We start from the raw sequence: 13,744 nt of genomic DNA on the forward strand, positions 1-13,744 counted from the left end.
ATCTTTGTCGTCCATCGAACGTTGTCATTTCTGATTCGACTTCTGAGAAATCTGAGATGGGTTACCAAAGAGAACTCGTAAGAGTATACAAAGACGAGTCTAAGCCGTATCTGCAAGTCCAACAAAATGCTTGTCCATATCACTTCAAAGCTTTCTTATATACTTGATTATTAAAGAGTACAGCATTCACCTTTTTTTTTTTGCTTTTGTTTCCTGTTGGTAAGAGCGTAGCAAACAACACTCGTCCCTGCAAATAAAATTCTTAGTAAAACATTATACAATTTAAAATTCTTAGTAAAACAACACGCCCAATAAAGAATGAAAATCCAATTTAAAATTGACACATTATACAAGCAAAATATTTCACATTCTGTTGGTAGTGTACAGCTTGTTTTTTATTTTTCCATTTATTTTCGGTTTTAAATTTACAAATCGAGAAGTACAATCTGATCATAAAAGAAAGATAATTACAGACACTAACTGGGGAAAACTAATACAAGCCTAATATGCTACAAAAAAGTACCTCTTCAATTAAACTAATTTTTCAAATTCAACGGTGGTTGATAAGATCCAAAAAAATTCATGCCCAATGAAACAGAAGGATAGTATACACAGAAATGTAACCTATCTCCGAGAATGCAAGTTCCAGCTCCAACAGGAAAACAAATTCCCCAAGAAAAATAACCTACTCATGGTGGATATCCTAATAAAGATTAAGCCTGCTTCTCAGTATGACCTCCAATCTGCCCTTCAAGCGCACCTAGAATATGTTCAGCATCAAAAATATTAGTTGACACCACATATCCAAAAATAATTGTACAAGAATATTCTGACGTCGATAGAAACAATCTATCACATACCTATAGTGATCATACCACACAAAAACTATCGGTTGCCGAAATTAAAATGTTGCATTATAATACAGAATAATTCAACAGCCAAGGCACTAAGGTGTTGAGAACCTGCAAAAGGGCCAGTCTCTATTCAGTGTAGATAATCGATGACGGACTTACTTCTTGAAAGTAAATAAGAGTTGGGGTTCTCTAAAATACCGTCATGTCTGATTTTTAAGAATTCGTTAGCTCCTTTTTCTTAAAAAATGATCTGAGACGTCCAATAAGATCTTCCTTCAATGCTTCAGGGAGTTGAGAGATAAAAGCCTGCTTGGCATCAGCAATCAACACCTTCCTGTATTGCAACAAAAAGAAAAAGCTAACATGACAAATAAACCGTTGCAAACTATTCACACGTTTAAAATATTAAAACAAAATACATAATTAAATTTCACTAGAAAAAAATAGAATGCCCTCCCTAGATTCAAAAAAATCTAGAAATTAACAGGATTTAGCAAGACAAAATGAATTCACTCTTGATCTTGCACTTACTGCACCAACTCTACAAATTACAGTAACCTCTAGTCTTGAAGCAAGTAGAACCGACACATTCGGAATAGACCCTATGAGATGGAGTACACAAAGCACAAAGATCAAGTTCACAGACCTAGGAATGTCTACAGACTAACAAGTTCTTGAACAGAAACTACCGTCAAAAGGAGAAATGGTAATATTTGTCTATTGTATCACCCATAGTGCAAATTATTTCATAACTAAGAGAACAGAGCACGCATAAATCTTTCCTTTCGGACATTCAGAACTAGTGGAAAGGGGAAGTATCAGAATCCATGAAGGCAATGCATCCCTTCACACTGGTGTTTAGGAGCTAAGACAGTGGTTTAGCCAACTCAATATCGTAGAACAGGCACCCTTGTGAGTGCTAACACAAGGGTTGCTAAAGAGAAGATTTGACTCATTAGTCATAAGTAGGGTTGGCACTGACCCAAGCCAGCTCAGGAGCGACTCGTTGCTTGGTTTTGTCTACACTCAGTTTGCTTCTCACCCAATCTAAAACAGAGCTTGAGCTCCATGCCAAACTCGGTAGCCAAAATCAGCCAACCTTGAGTCTAGCCTAGCTTGGCTCAATGGCTCATGAACCAGCTTGAAAATTATGTATTTTTTACTCAAACAAGATTTTTACTTAGCCAAACCATGTTTTTTATGGAGCTGAGCCATTTTTTGTTTTTTAGGTAAGCCAAACTCAGGCCTATAGAATTATACTTTGAGTCAAGCTCAAGCTCAAAGATGAGGCTCAATGTCAAGCTCCAGCCTGGTTGTTTGGCTCAGCTCGGCTTGGCTTATGGTTTAGGGTTTAGGGTTTAGGGTTTAGGCTCAGCTCGGCTTGGCTCGTCTCCACCCCTTATTCAGATGACTAAATTCATTAGCTAAGGAGGGAATCAAGCAGCAACATTTTATAGTTAGTTTCTCTCTTCTACATTAGTAGATATTCTGTTGCAGTCCTTTTACATAAGAGAAGACTTGGTTCTCTTCTTGGTTACACTTTGTAGTAGTTCAATAATAATAATAATAACCTTTAAATGATTGGAAAAGACATCAGTGAATCCCTGTCAATAGGCAAAAGCTGAATGACCACTGAGAAGTCTCAACATAGAAATTTAGCAAACAGACCACATCTTGAAACACATCTGTCAAGAATTGTTCCATATTTATTTAATGAGCTTTTAAAGAACATGCAGACTTTCTTTTCTTTTCTTTTTGAATGCTGATTGTTCACGGCCAAACATCCAAGGGTACCCCAAAAAATTTGAAAAACAGGCAACGGCAGGTTTACTAATCATGAACGAGAACCTACTTTTTGGTTTGTGAAGACTTTATAGAAAAGTTTTATCTACATTTGAGCTAATAAAGTCAAAACCTGATAAAACAAGAATAATTTAACCAAATAATGACTTCAAACCAGAGAGAATTGGGGAGAACTGCTCAGATGTCTGGACTCGTTAAGAACGTTGAATGGTCTCCTCCCCCACACCCCAAGGTGTTATTGAACTTAATATGATGGTAGTGCCTTTGGGAACCTGGGTCCTTCGGCTATTGGTGGTATTTTCCAAACCCATGGGGAGTCTCTATTGTAAACTACTCAAGCCCAATCCATACAGTGGACCCCACTACCACTGAGCCTCACAGTCTTCGGCAAGGCCTCCTAATCTTCAAGAGCTCTATCAGTGGTTCTTTTTGGACAGAAGGAGACGTTACTGTTGTCATAGGTAGATATTACAAGGTAAAACCTCCTCCTTGGAAGTACTGGCAGGCTTACCATTAAATCATGGACATTGTTCTGAATTGCAGTGCTTCTGGAATCATGTACCAAAATCAGCAAATAATGTGGCTGACTCTTTAACTAAAGAAGGCACATCCCACTAATCTCTCATTTCAAGGGGACCCACTCCCTAAAATTTTCTTCTTTTAGCTTTGCTTTGGTATATAATTTTTGCTGTCTTCTTCTTCAGAAAAAGAAAATGTAATGATTTCAAATACAGGCTGAAGTAAGACCACAATTACGTCGATATTACACACCATAAAGGTTATGATCTAATATATGCTATAAAAATTTCGTACCAGTTTTCTTATGTTAAAATGACTTTGATGATACAGAAAGGAGTTAACTATTGCTTATCATCAAATTCAAAAAGAAAATAAAAATTCAGGAGATTGAGTCTGCCACGATATATGGCAAAGCCTGCAGCAAGGAAAGGTCATACAGCAACTATGTTTTGGTAGCAAACTGCAGTGCGAGAATTTGAACAAATGACAGGCCTTTTTCTCTAAAAAGTAAAGCAGATGGACAAATACAGAAAATGAAAATTCTTTTTAACAAGATAAAAAAAACATTGATGTCAAATGATGACCAAATGCACATTAATAATAATAATAACAATAATAAAATTTTAAAAAAGAAATTACCTCAAGTCCATGCTGTCTGTTCCCTGAGCATGTAACCTCTTTCTCTGATGCATGAAATTATGCACCTCATCAACCCAACCACAAGAACACAGTTCTAAGGATGCATCTTTTACAAGCCTGAAAGAAATCAAGAATACTACATCATACTATAGAAGTCTTGAACTCTCAAACACAGACCCAGCATACAAATTTAGTTTCTGTTTCCAGTCTGAAGCACAGTACATCAACAAATGAAGAAGGATCAAAAGCAAAAACTTATGAAGGTTATATGTCTATTTTAATTTTACACTAATTTTTGTTTCACCATCTTTTGTTTTCCTTTTGTTTTTTTGGGGGGGATAGTGAGCAGCCATCTACAGTTTGCATGACAGATGGTAAAAGTGTCTTAAATGGAAAATGCTTCTTCAATGATGCCTCAAGAAGCCAAAATCCTAGCTAAATTGCATGCACTGAACGACCTCAGTTTCCCAATGAGACTGTTTATTACATGAACCTTGGTCCTTTAAGCACCTGGCTCAGTCTATTGAACTAATAGTACCACCACAACTGTTTTTCACATACTGCACCCAAGACTCCTGGTGAAACTTGAACTCAAGACCTCACACTCCCCATATAGCCATTGAGGCAAAGACCCAATCCACAGTACCACCACAACTGCAGAGAACCCATGCAGTAAGATTCAACACCTTCCACTCAGAAAAGATGTTTGAGCTGTGCCTTATCAACAGGAAAGATAGGTCGAATCTATACAAATTATATATCACATTTCCATTACTACAATTTTTTTGAGAGAACCGTTACAAGAATTATTAATAGTGGCCTATATAATTCCACGCCATAGCTTCCATGCGTAAAGCTCATCTGACTAGCATACCATATTCCACATGAGAGAATAATATAGCCTTTCCAATCCAAGCTCTGCTGAGCTCAAATTAGCCATGAACAAATTCAAACCAACTCAAGCTACAGTCAACTTGGTTAGTTTGGATCATTTACAGCCTATGCTTCTGATGGAAGAGACTTACACTTCTTTAAACCTGTCAAGATCTGACCCCAAATTGTCATTCTTTTTGGCCACTTCACTCAAGTTTGACAAGGCAGTCGGAATCGCTGCTTCTTCAGTGTCCTGATACTTTCGCTTCGAATATCCAGTATTATAATTACCCTTACCAACATGTTTCACATGGCTAGAGACATATTTTCTGGATTCCGCCACCATCTTCCCAATACCATTTTCACTCCCACAAACCCCAACTTTTTTTGAATTAACACCAGAACTCTTTGAAACATTTCCATTTCTTTCTGGTAATGTATATGTTTTTTGACTTCCATTGCCCATAATACTAGATGGCCCTTTTCCTCCAGAAATATTTTTCCCATCAGAGACACTTGAAGACTCGCCCTTCTCTTTTAAAAATTTAGATTCTTCAGAGTTGTCAGATGTTGATGGTACTTTCATCTTTTTCACACCAACTGTTTCCTCGGGTTGCTCACAGTGCCTCCCTATGGATGATGAACTACTATTGATAGCCTTCAAGATTCCATTCCCATTCACATCAACCATTTGATTGGTCTCAAGCATTTTCAAGTTACTGGTCCTTTGTTTGGGCTGAATGTTTAGCGAGAGCTCAGGCCTGTAAGTTCTAGGAACTGATGGTTTCGATGGCACAGTTGCTCCTTTATCAACAGATTTACCATTTCCATTGCAATAGCCAGACTTAACCGCCCCATTGCAGGCAAGAGCAGAAATATTACTTTTACTTGCTGTCTTCGGCCTCTGATTAGCTCGGAAAAAAAATAAAATATAGACCCTCTCTGACAAAACCTCCTCTAAATTTGCAAGTGAAACATGTGAATCGTTGCAACAATACCAGCGACCAGATGCATCCTGTAGAGCAGATGAACAATTGAATGTCAGATAAAGAGACCTATTCTCTAGTAAAACCGAGTTCAATTTTTCATACAAAAAAAATGATGCACCTTTGTCAACCTGAGAGCTCTACCCAAACAATGTTTGGCTCAGCTCTGTTTTAAGTTTTGAGAAAGGTTTACATCGGCTGTTGACCTCTGATACAACCCTCCTTTACTGTGTTTGACATAGGATGTTAAATAATAAACTGATAGAGTTTAAACAAAAAATGTGGGACGGTTCCCCCTCCTTGTAATCTTGCTCTTTTGAGCCTTTTAATATAACTCACCACTATTTCAAAAAAAAAAAAACCTCAATTGAGAAAAATTAGAAGGACAAATGGACTTGCTATAAGCACAGACCTTAATGTATGCATAATAGTGCCCAGATTCTGGTGAATAGCCTGAGTGGATGATGCTTCCAAAAAGGTTATACTCTGGTCTAATGTCCTGAAGAAAAACACAGATAATCAGTTGACCCATAAGAATGAGATCTTTCAGCCATTATATAACTCAATCACCAGAAGTAGATTAGAAAAGAAAGACATTATAAAGCGAATCATTCTCTGAATTTCCCGTTATATATTCATTAAAGCTGGAAGGGCGCAAATTTTATTTTCCTTTTTCTTTAGAACATAGGGAGAATTTCTTTAGGAAGGAAGGTAAAAACCATAATGAGGGAAGCGACTAACAATGAAAAAAAAAAAGCTACATGAAAAGAGAATAAAAAATCCCAGCAGCTAGAAGTGAAAGAAAAAAAATCCCCTCTTCTCTAACCGGTTCACTAAGAGGTTGGAACTTGTCAGCATATGTATAAAAACATACAAAGGGTACTGCAAGAAATCCAACTGAGAACAACATCAGCAATGGCTTCTCCAAGAGTGACCTACAAAGGGATCAAATGAAAACTCTGACAGCGAACAGAAGAAATTGCACCTTAGCTTGGTAGACTTACAAAGTAAAAAAAACTTGGAATATAAGATGAAAATTATCCCAAAGTACACCTCCTCCACCCACAACACGCAGGTTGGCCCTGGAGTTTCTACAAAAATAGAGCTTAAACCAATCACTTAGATAGGATTCATTGCCCAATCTATACTGGGCAAAGACATGGAGGCAGATCTAGCAAAGATCTGACCCGTTCGCCTGATCTAACTAAGCTGGTCTTTTAGCACAGATCAGGAGTTACACTTCCTTATCTTTTCTTTTTTTTTTTACTGTTACAAGATGTACCCAAGCATTCAGAGAAATATAAACTCTACAAAACTATTGTTTACAGAATAAAACTTGGTGCAAAGAAGCCCAAATTTATTGCTGGTGGACTTGTCCACATCCTTTAAAATAAGTAGAATGAAAACATGGATGTAGGGTGCTCTGGTCCAAATCTGTCTGGCCTATGGCCACAACTGCTTATGTAGGTTGCAGAGGTATTTCTTACGAAAGAATGCAAGTCACTGGTGGAAGTGGCATACTGCTTTCACGTACTCTCTTAGGCTCAGAGTCTCATATTTTGGATTGATCTATATCATCTATTCATAGAAAATTTTGCAGAGGATAATCATGAGTTTGGATCAGGTGTAAAGAAATTCATACCTGAGTATGTGGAAATTGGAGGAGATGCTTCATGTTTCCTTCACATAACAGCTTCCCCCTCCTCCCTCTGCTTTTTGAGTCCCTAGGTGCAAGGAAATTCACATCTGATTTGAACTCAATCATCACCCACATAAGTACATCTCTTTTCTCAAAATCCTTATCTTTTTTCCATATACTTTTATGAAATTGATACAATTCTTTGGCTTCTTCATGTGTTTTTTCTCTGAACCTAGCTCATATCTACGAAGACACTATGATAACGAGGCAAAGAAAAAGATGGAAACGTTCAAGATGCCAAAGGAGCCGTTACCCCAAAAATTGGCTGCAATGCACTCAAGTCCAAGTAGCAGATAACCATTTTTCAATCTAGAGAGTAGCAGATGTGGCTGAGGCTAGAACCAAAATCCTGGGGTTAAGGCAGGGTATTTAGTGTATCAACCAAGGTCTGCAGCAAACATGGTTGAGGCAGAAGGGAAGTTGCCCAAAAAGCCAAAAGAATTTGGAGGTAAAGGTGATGGTTGTTGTCATCAGGGGCTCCCTAAAATGAAATTTCACAATAAAATTTCAAATGACAAGTGATTGAAATTTTGATACAATGCATGAAGCAGCAATAGAGGATAAATGCCGTCAAGTCATCAAGCATTCGCATGCTTGATATAGAAACTCCTCATTGAGATAACTTTCCTGTAGAACTTATTAGGCTCTGGCACCCAACTCTTTGCTCATTGATATTCTAATTGGGGAAGGGGGGCTATGTAATTCTGAGGCTAGCTATACTTAAGAAAGCCTACACTTAGCTCATATGCAAGAGGTGTCCTAAGCAATTGCACTAAAGAGAGGATCAATGCACCAAGAAAGTAAGCCACTAAAAGAAAGGGGAAGCTAAAGTCCAGCTCACGGCAATTTACTCTCTGTATAGAAAGAATTTTTTAGAATTAGTGTGTGCAAATGGAAAGGCTAGGGATACTTGAGATGCAGGGTTACATACTCCTAAGTGATTTTTAAAAATAAAAATTGACAAATAAGCTTTGATTAGAGAGAAGGTGTTATGAGTGAAAGAGTATTATCTAAGATATACATCTTTTGGGGATATATTGAAGCATTACTTTTTCATTTTGAAACACTATCAGAGATATCTCATCAGATCAGAAAAGTAAAAACAAGAAGTCAATACAAGGAAAAGCAAGCCAAATAAGCTGAAGAGTATGATAAACAACAAGTTGTTTCAGGTTAACCCAACTCTGGTCAAGGAAACAGCTATGCCAATAGCACTTTCAGAGGTATGAGACCAGGATTTAAATGGGGATCTGCAAATATCTACTATTTATCAAAATTCAGTATGAAGCACTTTGAGACAATTTTTTTCCAAGGGCCTAGCTCATAACAACCACCGAGTCCCCTTAAAAAATTAAGGGGGGAAAAGAATCTGGGCACAAAGAGCCTAACACCGTGAAGAAGGACCCTTAACTCCACCACCATGGAATCACAATGACTAAAGGGACAAATTAACAAGATTGACATTACTAGAATAAACTTTTTGATTCCGCTTCCAATAGGTCCAGAATTGCCCTTCAAGCAGCTATCAAAGTTGAGCTTTATCAATACTAACACAAAAAAGCACAATGTAGAATGACATAATGATGCCCCAATAGATGGATACTGTCCAAAGTTCTTTAGCTTTTTTCCTTCCAAATGTTCTAGATTATGGCAGCAAAGAATAATTTCCAAAAATTTTGCACAATTTGCCCCGAGGCCACAGAAATCTGTTTAGGAAGTTTAAGACAGATGAAGGGAAACAAAGTCTAGTTCCAAACTTGCAAAGAAATGCACCAAATTTGACAAACAAAGGTGGATTAAAGGAATATATGATCTACAATTTCATTGCAAAGTTTACAAGTTTGTCTTTCATCAACTCTTCAATGCAATTGAACTATATTTAAGAGTTTATCCTCAGCCAAGGACCAAAAGTAGTTTGTATTTTTTGGAGGTGCCAGAATACTCCAGTAGGTCTAATGTCTAGGTCAAAGTCACACAAAAACCTATAATGGGAGGCAAGTAAGTGTGACCCAAGGGATCTATGCCCCCGACCACTTAAACATTCCACCACATTTAACTTGAACACTTTCCTGAGAAAATGACATTCCACATTGTTAAGTGGGAAAAAGTCCACATTGAAAAATGAAAAGAAAAATGAGTTATAAGATTGAGCAATAGGCCTTCTAAGTGGCTAGTCATTTTGGGATGGAATTGGACTTGACACAACAGTGGTATTAGAACAGGTTGTATGTTGGCTGAGGGCCAGTGTGTCCTCCCCAGGTTATTTGTGTTGTGTGGGCTCCATGAGATGAGAACCAGGTTGTTTGTGTGTTGTGGATACATTGCAAGCCTATTATGTGTAAACCAAGATGTGAAAGGGGAGTGTTGAGTGGAAAAAATTCCATATTGAGAAATGTTAAGAAAAATGATTTAATTATAAGGTTGAGTAATAAGACTCCTAAGTGGCTAGTCCTTTTGAGATAGAACTGAGTTCTACCCAACACATCTTGCAAGGTGAAGAGTGACTTGGTGGTGGTTATTAGAAGGTTTTTGTGAGAGAACCCTCTCTCTACTATGATGAGATTTATGGACTTTCCAAAGCTTTGCATATCTCTTGCAGCCACCCCCCTAGATCCACCAATGCTATGGCAGATCAATTGGCTTGTCAAGGATTTCCCGTCAACAATTGGTTGTTGGAAATTGTTTCCCTTTAGATAATATTTTTTTATGTTTATTTATTTTAATTTTTAATTTTTAATTTTTTTTTTTTTTGTATTCTTTGTATATTCATTTTGTTCTTAATGGTATTCTCATCATTTTCAAAACAAAACAAAACAAAAAAAACACTACAAGTATCATAGTCATATACATCCAAGTGAAATTAAGAAACAGCAGTATGGACTTTCTCAGCACGTCATCTCCTATATAAGAGAACAAGCAGAGATATGGAAAGTACTCTTCATGGATGTATTGCCTGAACTTAAAGAGTGTGCATGAGAGGTTCCTCACAGCTCACCAGCCACCTCAAGTTCAAGGACTAAAACTGATTATGAGTACCCCAAAAAAAACTTATTTCACAAAAATGCATCAAATAAGGAGCTGGAGCAGCAACAGCGTCAATAATTATACACAGCATCCAGCTTGACAGTGAGCAGTTTCAACAAGACTTTCAGAGTGGAAACTCAGATTATTGGGATAGAAACTGAAGGAGTCCTGATGCAGTTTCAGTCAGAAATTACAAATCCAAGACATCATGGACATAGAGATTGTCATGAAGGAGAGCAATAAACTTCAGGTTACTTATGTACAATTTTGGAATTGACTCAAGTAGTAAGTATCAGTAAACACAAGTGTAGTTAAGTTTCGTCATTGTTTCAATGCAAGTCCGAGAAGCTTAAGAGCTCTAAGAGTTCACTTTTTGCCAATAGCTTTCATATTACTTATCTCTAGTCATTTTTTTCTCATGTCCTATATTACTTATAGATGGTGTTTAAAGTTTGCAATGTTCCAACATCTTTAGTTTTAACTAGGACCTTGCATAGGAGTTTAAGCATCCACACTTATGAAAGGAAATTGTGTTTCAACAATTTATAAATAAAAAAAAAAATGACTAGTTGAGGCACCCTTTTGTGATGCCACGAACAAACAGTTTCAACTTTCAACACCATATATAGCAAAGAATCCATGCACTTAACAGGATTTCCTTTTGTTTAGATTTTTCTATTTTAAATTAAGTTGATAGCTATGATTATGAAATAGCATGACTTGAAGGTTCTGTATCCAGATGTTTTACCATCAAGATTTGGATCATCATTGTAAAAAGAACCAAGGACTGAGATGCACTGAAGTTTTAGTGAATTGATAAATACACCAATGAATAGACAATGTTCTTGCACAGTATTCAATATCTGTGCTTCATTTTTTATTTGCCCTCTGCAAATCTTGTCCTTTCTACAAGCAAAGTTACTTGTTTCTTTTCCGAACTTGTAAAGTTTTTTTTTTTTTTTTTTTTTTTTTGGGGGGGGGGGGGGGGGAGAGGGAGGATTAAAAATATCAGCACAAAGGGGTATAGAAACGAGTACAAGATCAGGACAGGAAACCCATCCTTGGCAAACTTGTCAGCTGTGCTATTAGCAGCACATAGAGTGTACTGCCAAGAGATCTGAAGAGGGCTGCAAATGGCTTTAAACGATTTCACCGCTAATGCTGAGTCAACTTCTATGACCACCATCCTGCTGAGAAACTGGGAATAGAATTCCATTCCAAATAATAATGCTTTGATCTATGCTTCTACCGAATTAAAGTGCCTTGCTAGCCCAGAGTAGGACAAGCCTGATAAGTCTATGATAATTCAATTCTGGCAGGTTCCTTTTGGAGTTGCCGTCAACAAAGGGGAAAGGAAGGAAGGTTTGAAGAGTTGGTTGATTTATTTTAAAGGTTAGACCCACTTAGCCAATAAAAACCATCGGACTGTAATGGATAGAAGAAAATATAAAGTGCAAAAGTGCACAGGTAAACCATAGATGATTAATGTATCTAATAGATAACATGAATACGAAGACCAGGAAATTGGCAACATTCTACACATAGACGGACCTGGCTTCCTTTGTTCATGCAATTTGTAAGAGTCAAAACTTCCTCAAAGGCAATTGGTCTGTCAATTTTCCCGCCGATCCCCTCAAATCTCTGGATAACAAAAAAAAAAATTAAGATAAAATATAGTAAAAGCGAAACTGAAACAGTTTCATATTAATATCAGAAAAAAAAAAAACCTTTAGGTGGATGACAAGAATATTTGGTGCTTGGAGAATGGACATCTGCTTCCTTGCTGGAGATAACTTTTTGCACCTGAATGTGAGAAGAAAGACTTGAAGTAAGGAGAGAGAGGGAGAGAGAGAGAGAGAGAGAGAGAGAGAGAGAGAGAGAGGCAGGCGGAGAGAGAGATTACTTCTCACACTTATATTTGTTACTTCCATCCAAAACCTCGGGCTGGAAGAACCTCCTCAATGCTTCTCTAAGAGAAGTGCTCTGGAACACATCAAGACTTATATCCATAATGTCATCCGTCCTATTGGACTCGGCCCCGCAGGATAGACACTTGACCTGGCTTTGAAGGGCCCCGCCGAAGATCTGCTTGACGACAGTATCATGGCAGAGCAGGTCGGCGGCGGCGCCGTTGCGTTGATGCCTAAAAGATTCCTTGAAAAGCTTAACGCAGGTATTGTGGCAAGCGTCTATGACGTACCGAAGAAACTCGTGTGCATCTTCTTGTTTTCCGAAGCGGAAGTGTTCGGCGAAAATACGAAGAGAGTTCAGAAGCTTGGAGGGCGCGTCAAGTGGCGCTTCAATGCTCAGGGAGCGGACGATTCGTCGTTCCAAGATGCAGAAGGGACAGTCTCGTTTGTTGTCTGCATTCGACAACGATTCACCTGCAGAAACCACAGATTTAAACAGCTGAAAAAGACAAGGAGGAAGAGGCTAATTACTTACAGAGAGACGAGTGTTGATTCTTTAAGCAGAAATTAGCGAGAGGAGGAGTGTAGGTGAGGCACTGGAGGACGCTGTTGAGATAGCAAGTGTTATCGAGATTTTGGAGCCCTAGAGGAGCAGATTTGCGACGGTAGAGAGTGGGCTGCCAAGTCATTTGCAAGGCCATCAACGAGGCACAGCATCAGAATGCCGTGATCGCATCGTCTGCGTCGTTGGCGAGGGACTGGCCGTCGGCCGCCGACTATTCTTCCCTCCGCGCGCAGTTGGGTTGCCCAGACCCAACGAAAGAGAAAAGACTGATAGTTTTCGCCTTTTCATTTTCTTTTGCTACTTACCTGCCTCGCCAAAAGCGTGTCGGGTGATGGGGCAGGGCATGTTCCGAAGATTGGAAGTTTGGAACGATTCCGGCCGCACTGTTTGTTCTTTATAGCAGAGAAGAACTAATATGTTCTGAATATATTAACAACTGGATAGCCAAATAAGTTAAATGACAGCAAGTTATGTATCTGCAAATGAAAGACTAACTGGGGCAACTGAAGTAAAGTATCTAAACATTGAAAAGTAAGTTAGACCAGAAAACAAGTAAAAATCCCAACAATGTTGACTGAAAAATGGTTTGCAATTTGCACAAATCAACTTTCATTATCTGCGAGCAAACAAATACGAATATAACTTGGCTCCAGAATTGAAACGGATTACATTAAACAAATCCAATGTCAGGATTAATAATTTACAAAAACAAAAAATCCAAAAGAAAAAGGTTAAAATAAGTAGCCAATTTCCATTCCACATATGACTACCTTTAATAGCACTTACCTTCAAAGCTTTGGTGAGGACGAAACACAAAACAGAAGAAAAGAACATGTGCAATAGAGTTAATGCAAGAGGACATGGAAATTTAT

At 38.0% G+C, this 13,744-nt stretch overlaps 1 protein-coding gene across 2 annotated transcripts; it reads right to left on the minus strand.

Annotated features, from left to right (window-relative positions):
• Nucleotides 1-192: 192 nt before the first annotated feature.
• On the minus strand, nt 193-13,152 carry LOC137951390 (ubiquitin carboxyl-terminal hydrolase 25-like). 2 transcript variants are annotated; one of them, XM_068798009.1, is made up of 11 exons: nt 12,843-13,152; nt 12,301-12,781; nt 12,125-12,200; nt 11,949-12,038; nt 6,087-6,173; nt 4,841-5,703; nt 3,816-3,932; nt 1,053-1,188; nt 861-962; nt 690-760; nt 193-247 (listed from the first exon to the last, which is right to left on the minus strand). In XM_068798009.1, exons 1-8 carry the CDS (start codon nt 13,006-13,008, stop codon nt 1,068-1,070), a joined length of 2,001 nt encoding a protein of 666 aa, XP_068654110.1. In that variant the 5' UTR covers nt 13,009-13,152; the 3' UTR covers nt 193-247; nt 690-760; nt 861-962; nt 1,053-1,067. The 2 variants fall into 2 exon arrangements, with proteins under 2 accessions (XP_068654110.1, XP_068654109.1); XM_068798008.1 differs by lacking the exon at nt 193-247 and having other exon boundaries at nt 383-760.
• Between the last annotated feature and the right edge of the window lie 592 nt (nt 13,153-13,744).

This window comes from Aristolochia californica, unplaced genomic scaffold, assembly GCF_029961685.1.
Source record: "Aristolochia californica isolate CCGP_79_NKW_82.1479 unplaced genomic scaffold, dmAriCali1.0.hap1 SCAF_15, whole genome shotgun sequence".
In the NCBI taxonomy this organism is placed as follows: Eukaryota; Viridiplantae; Streptophyta; class Magnoliopsida; order Piperales; family Aristolochiaceae; genus Aristolochia; species Aristolochia californica.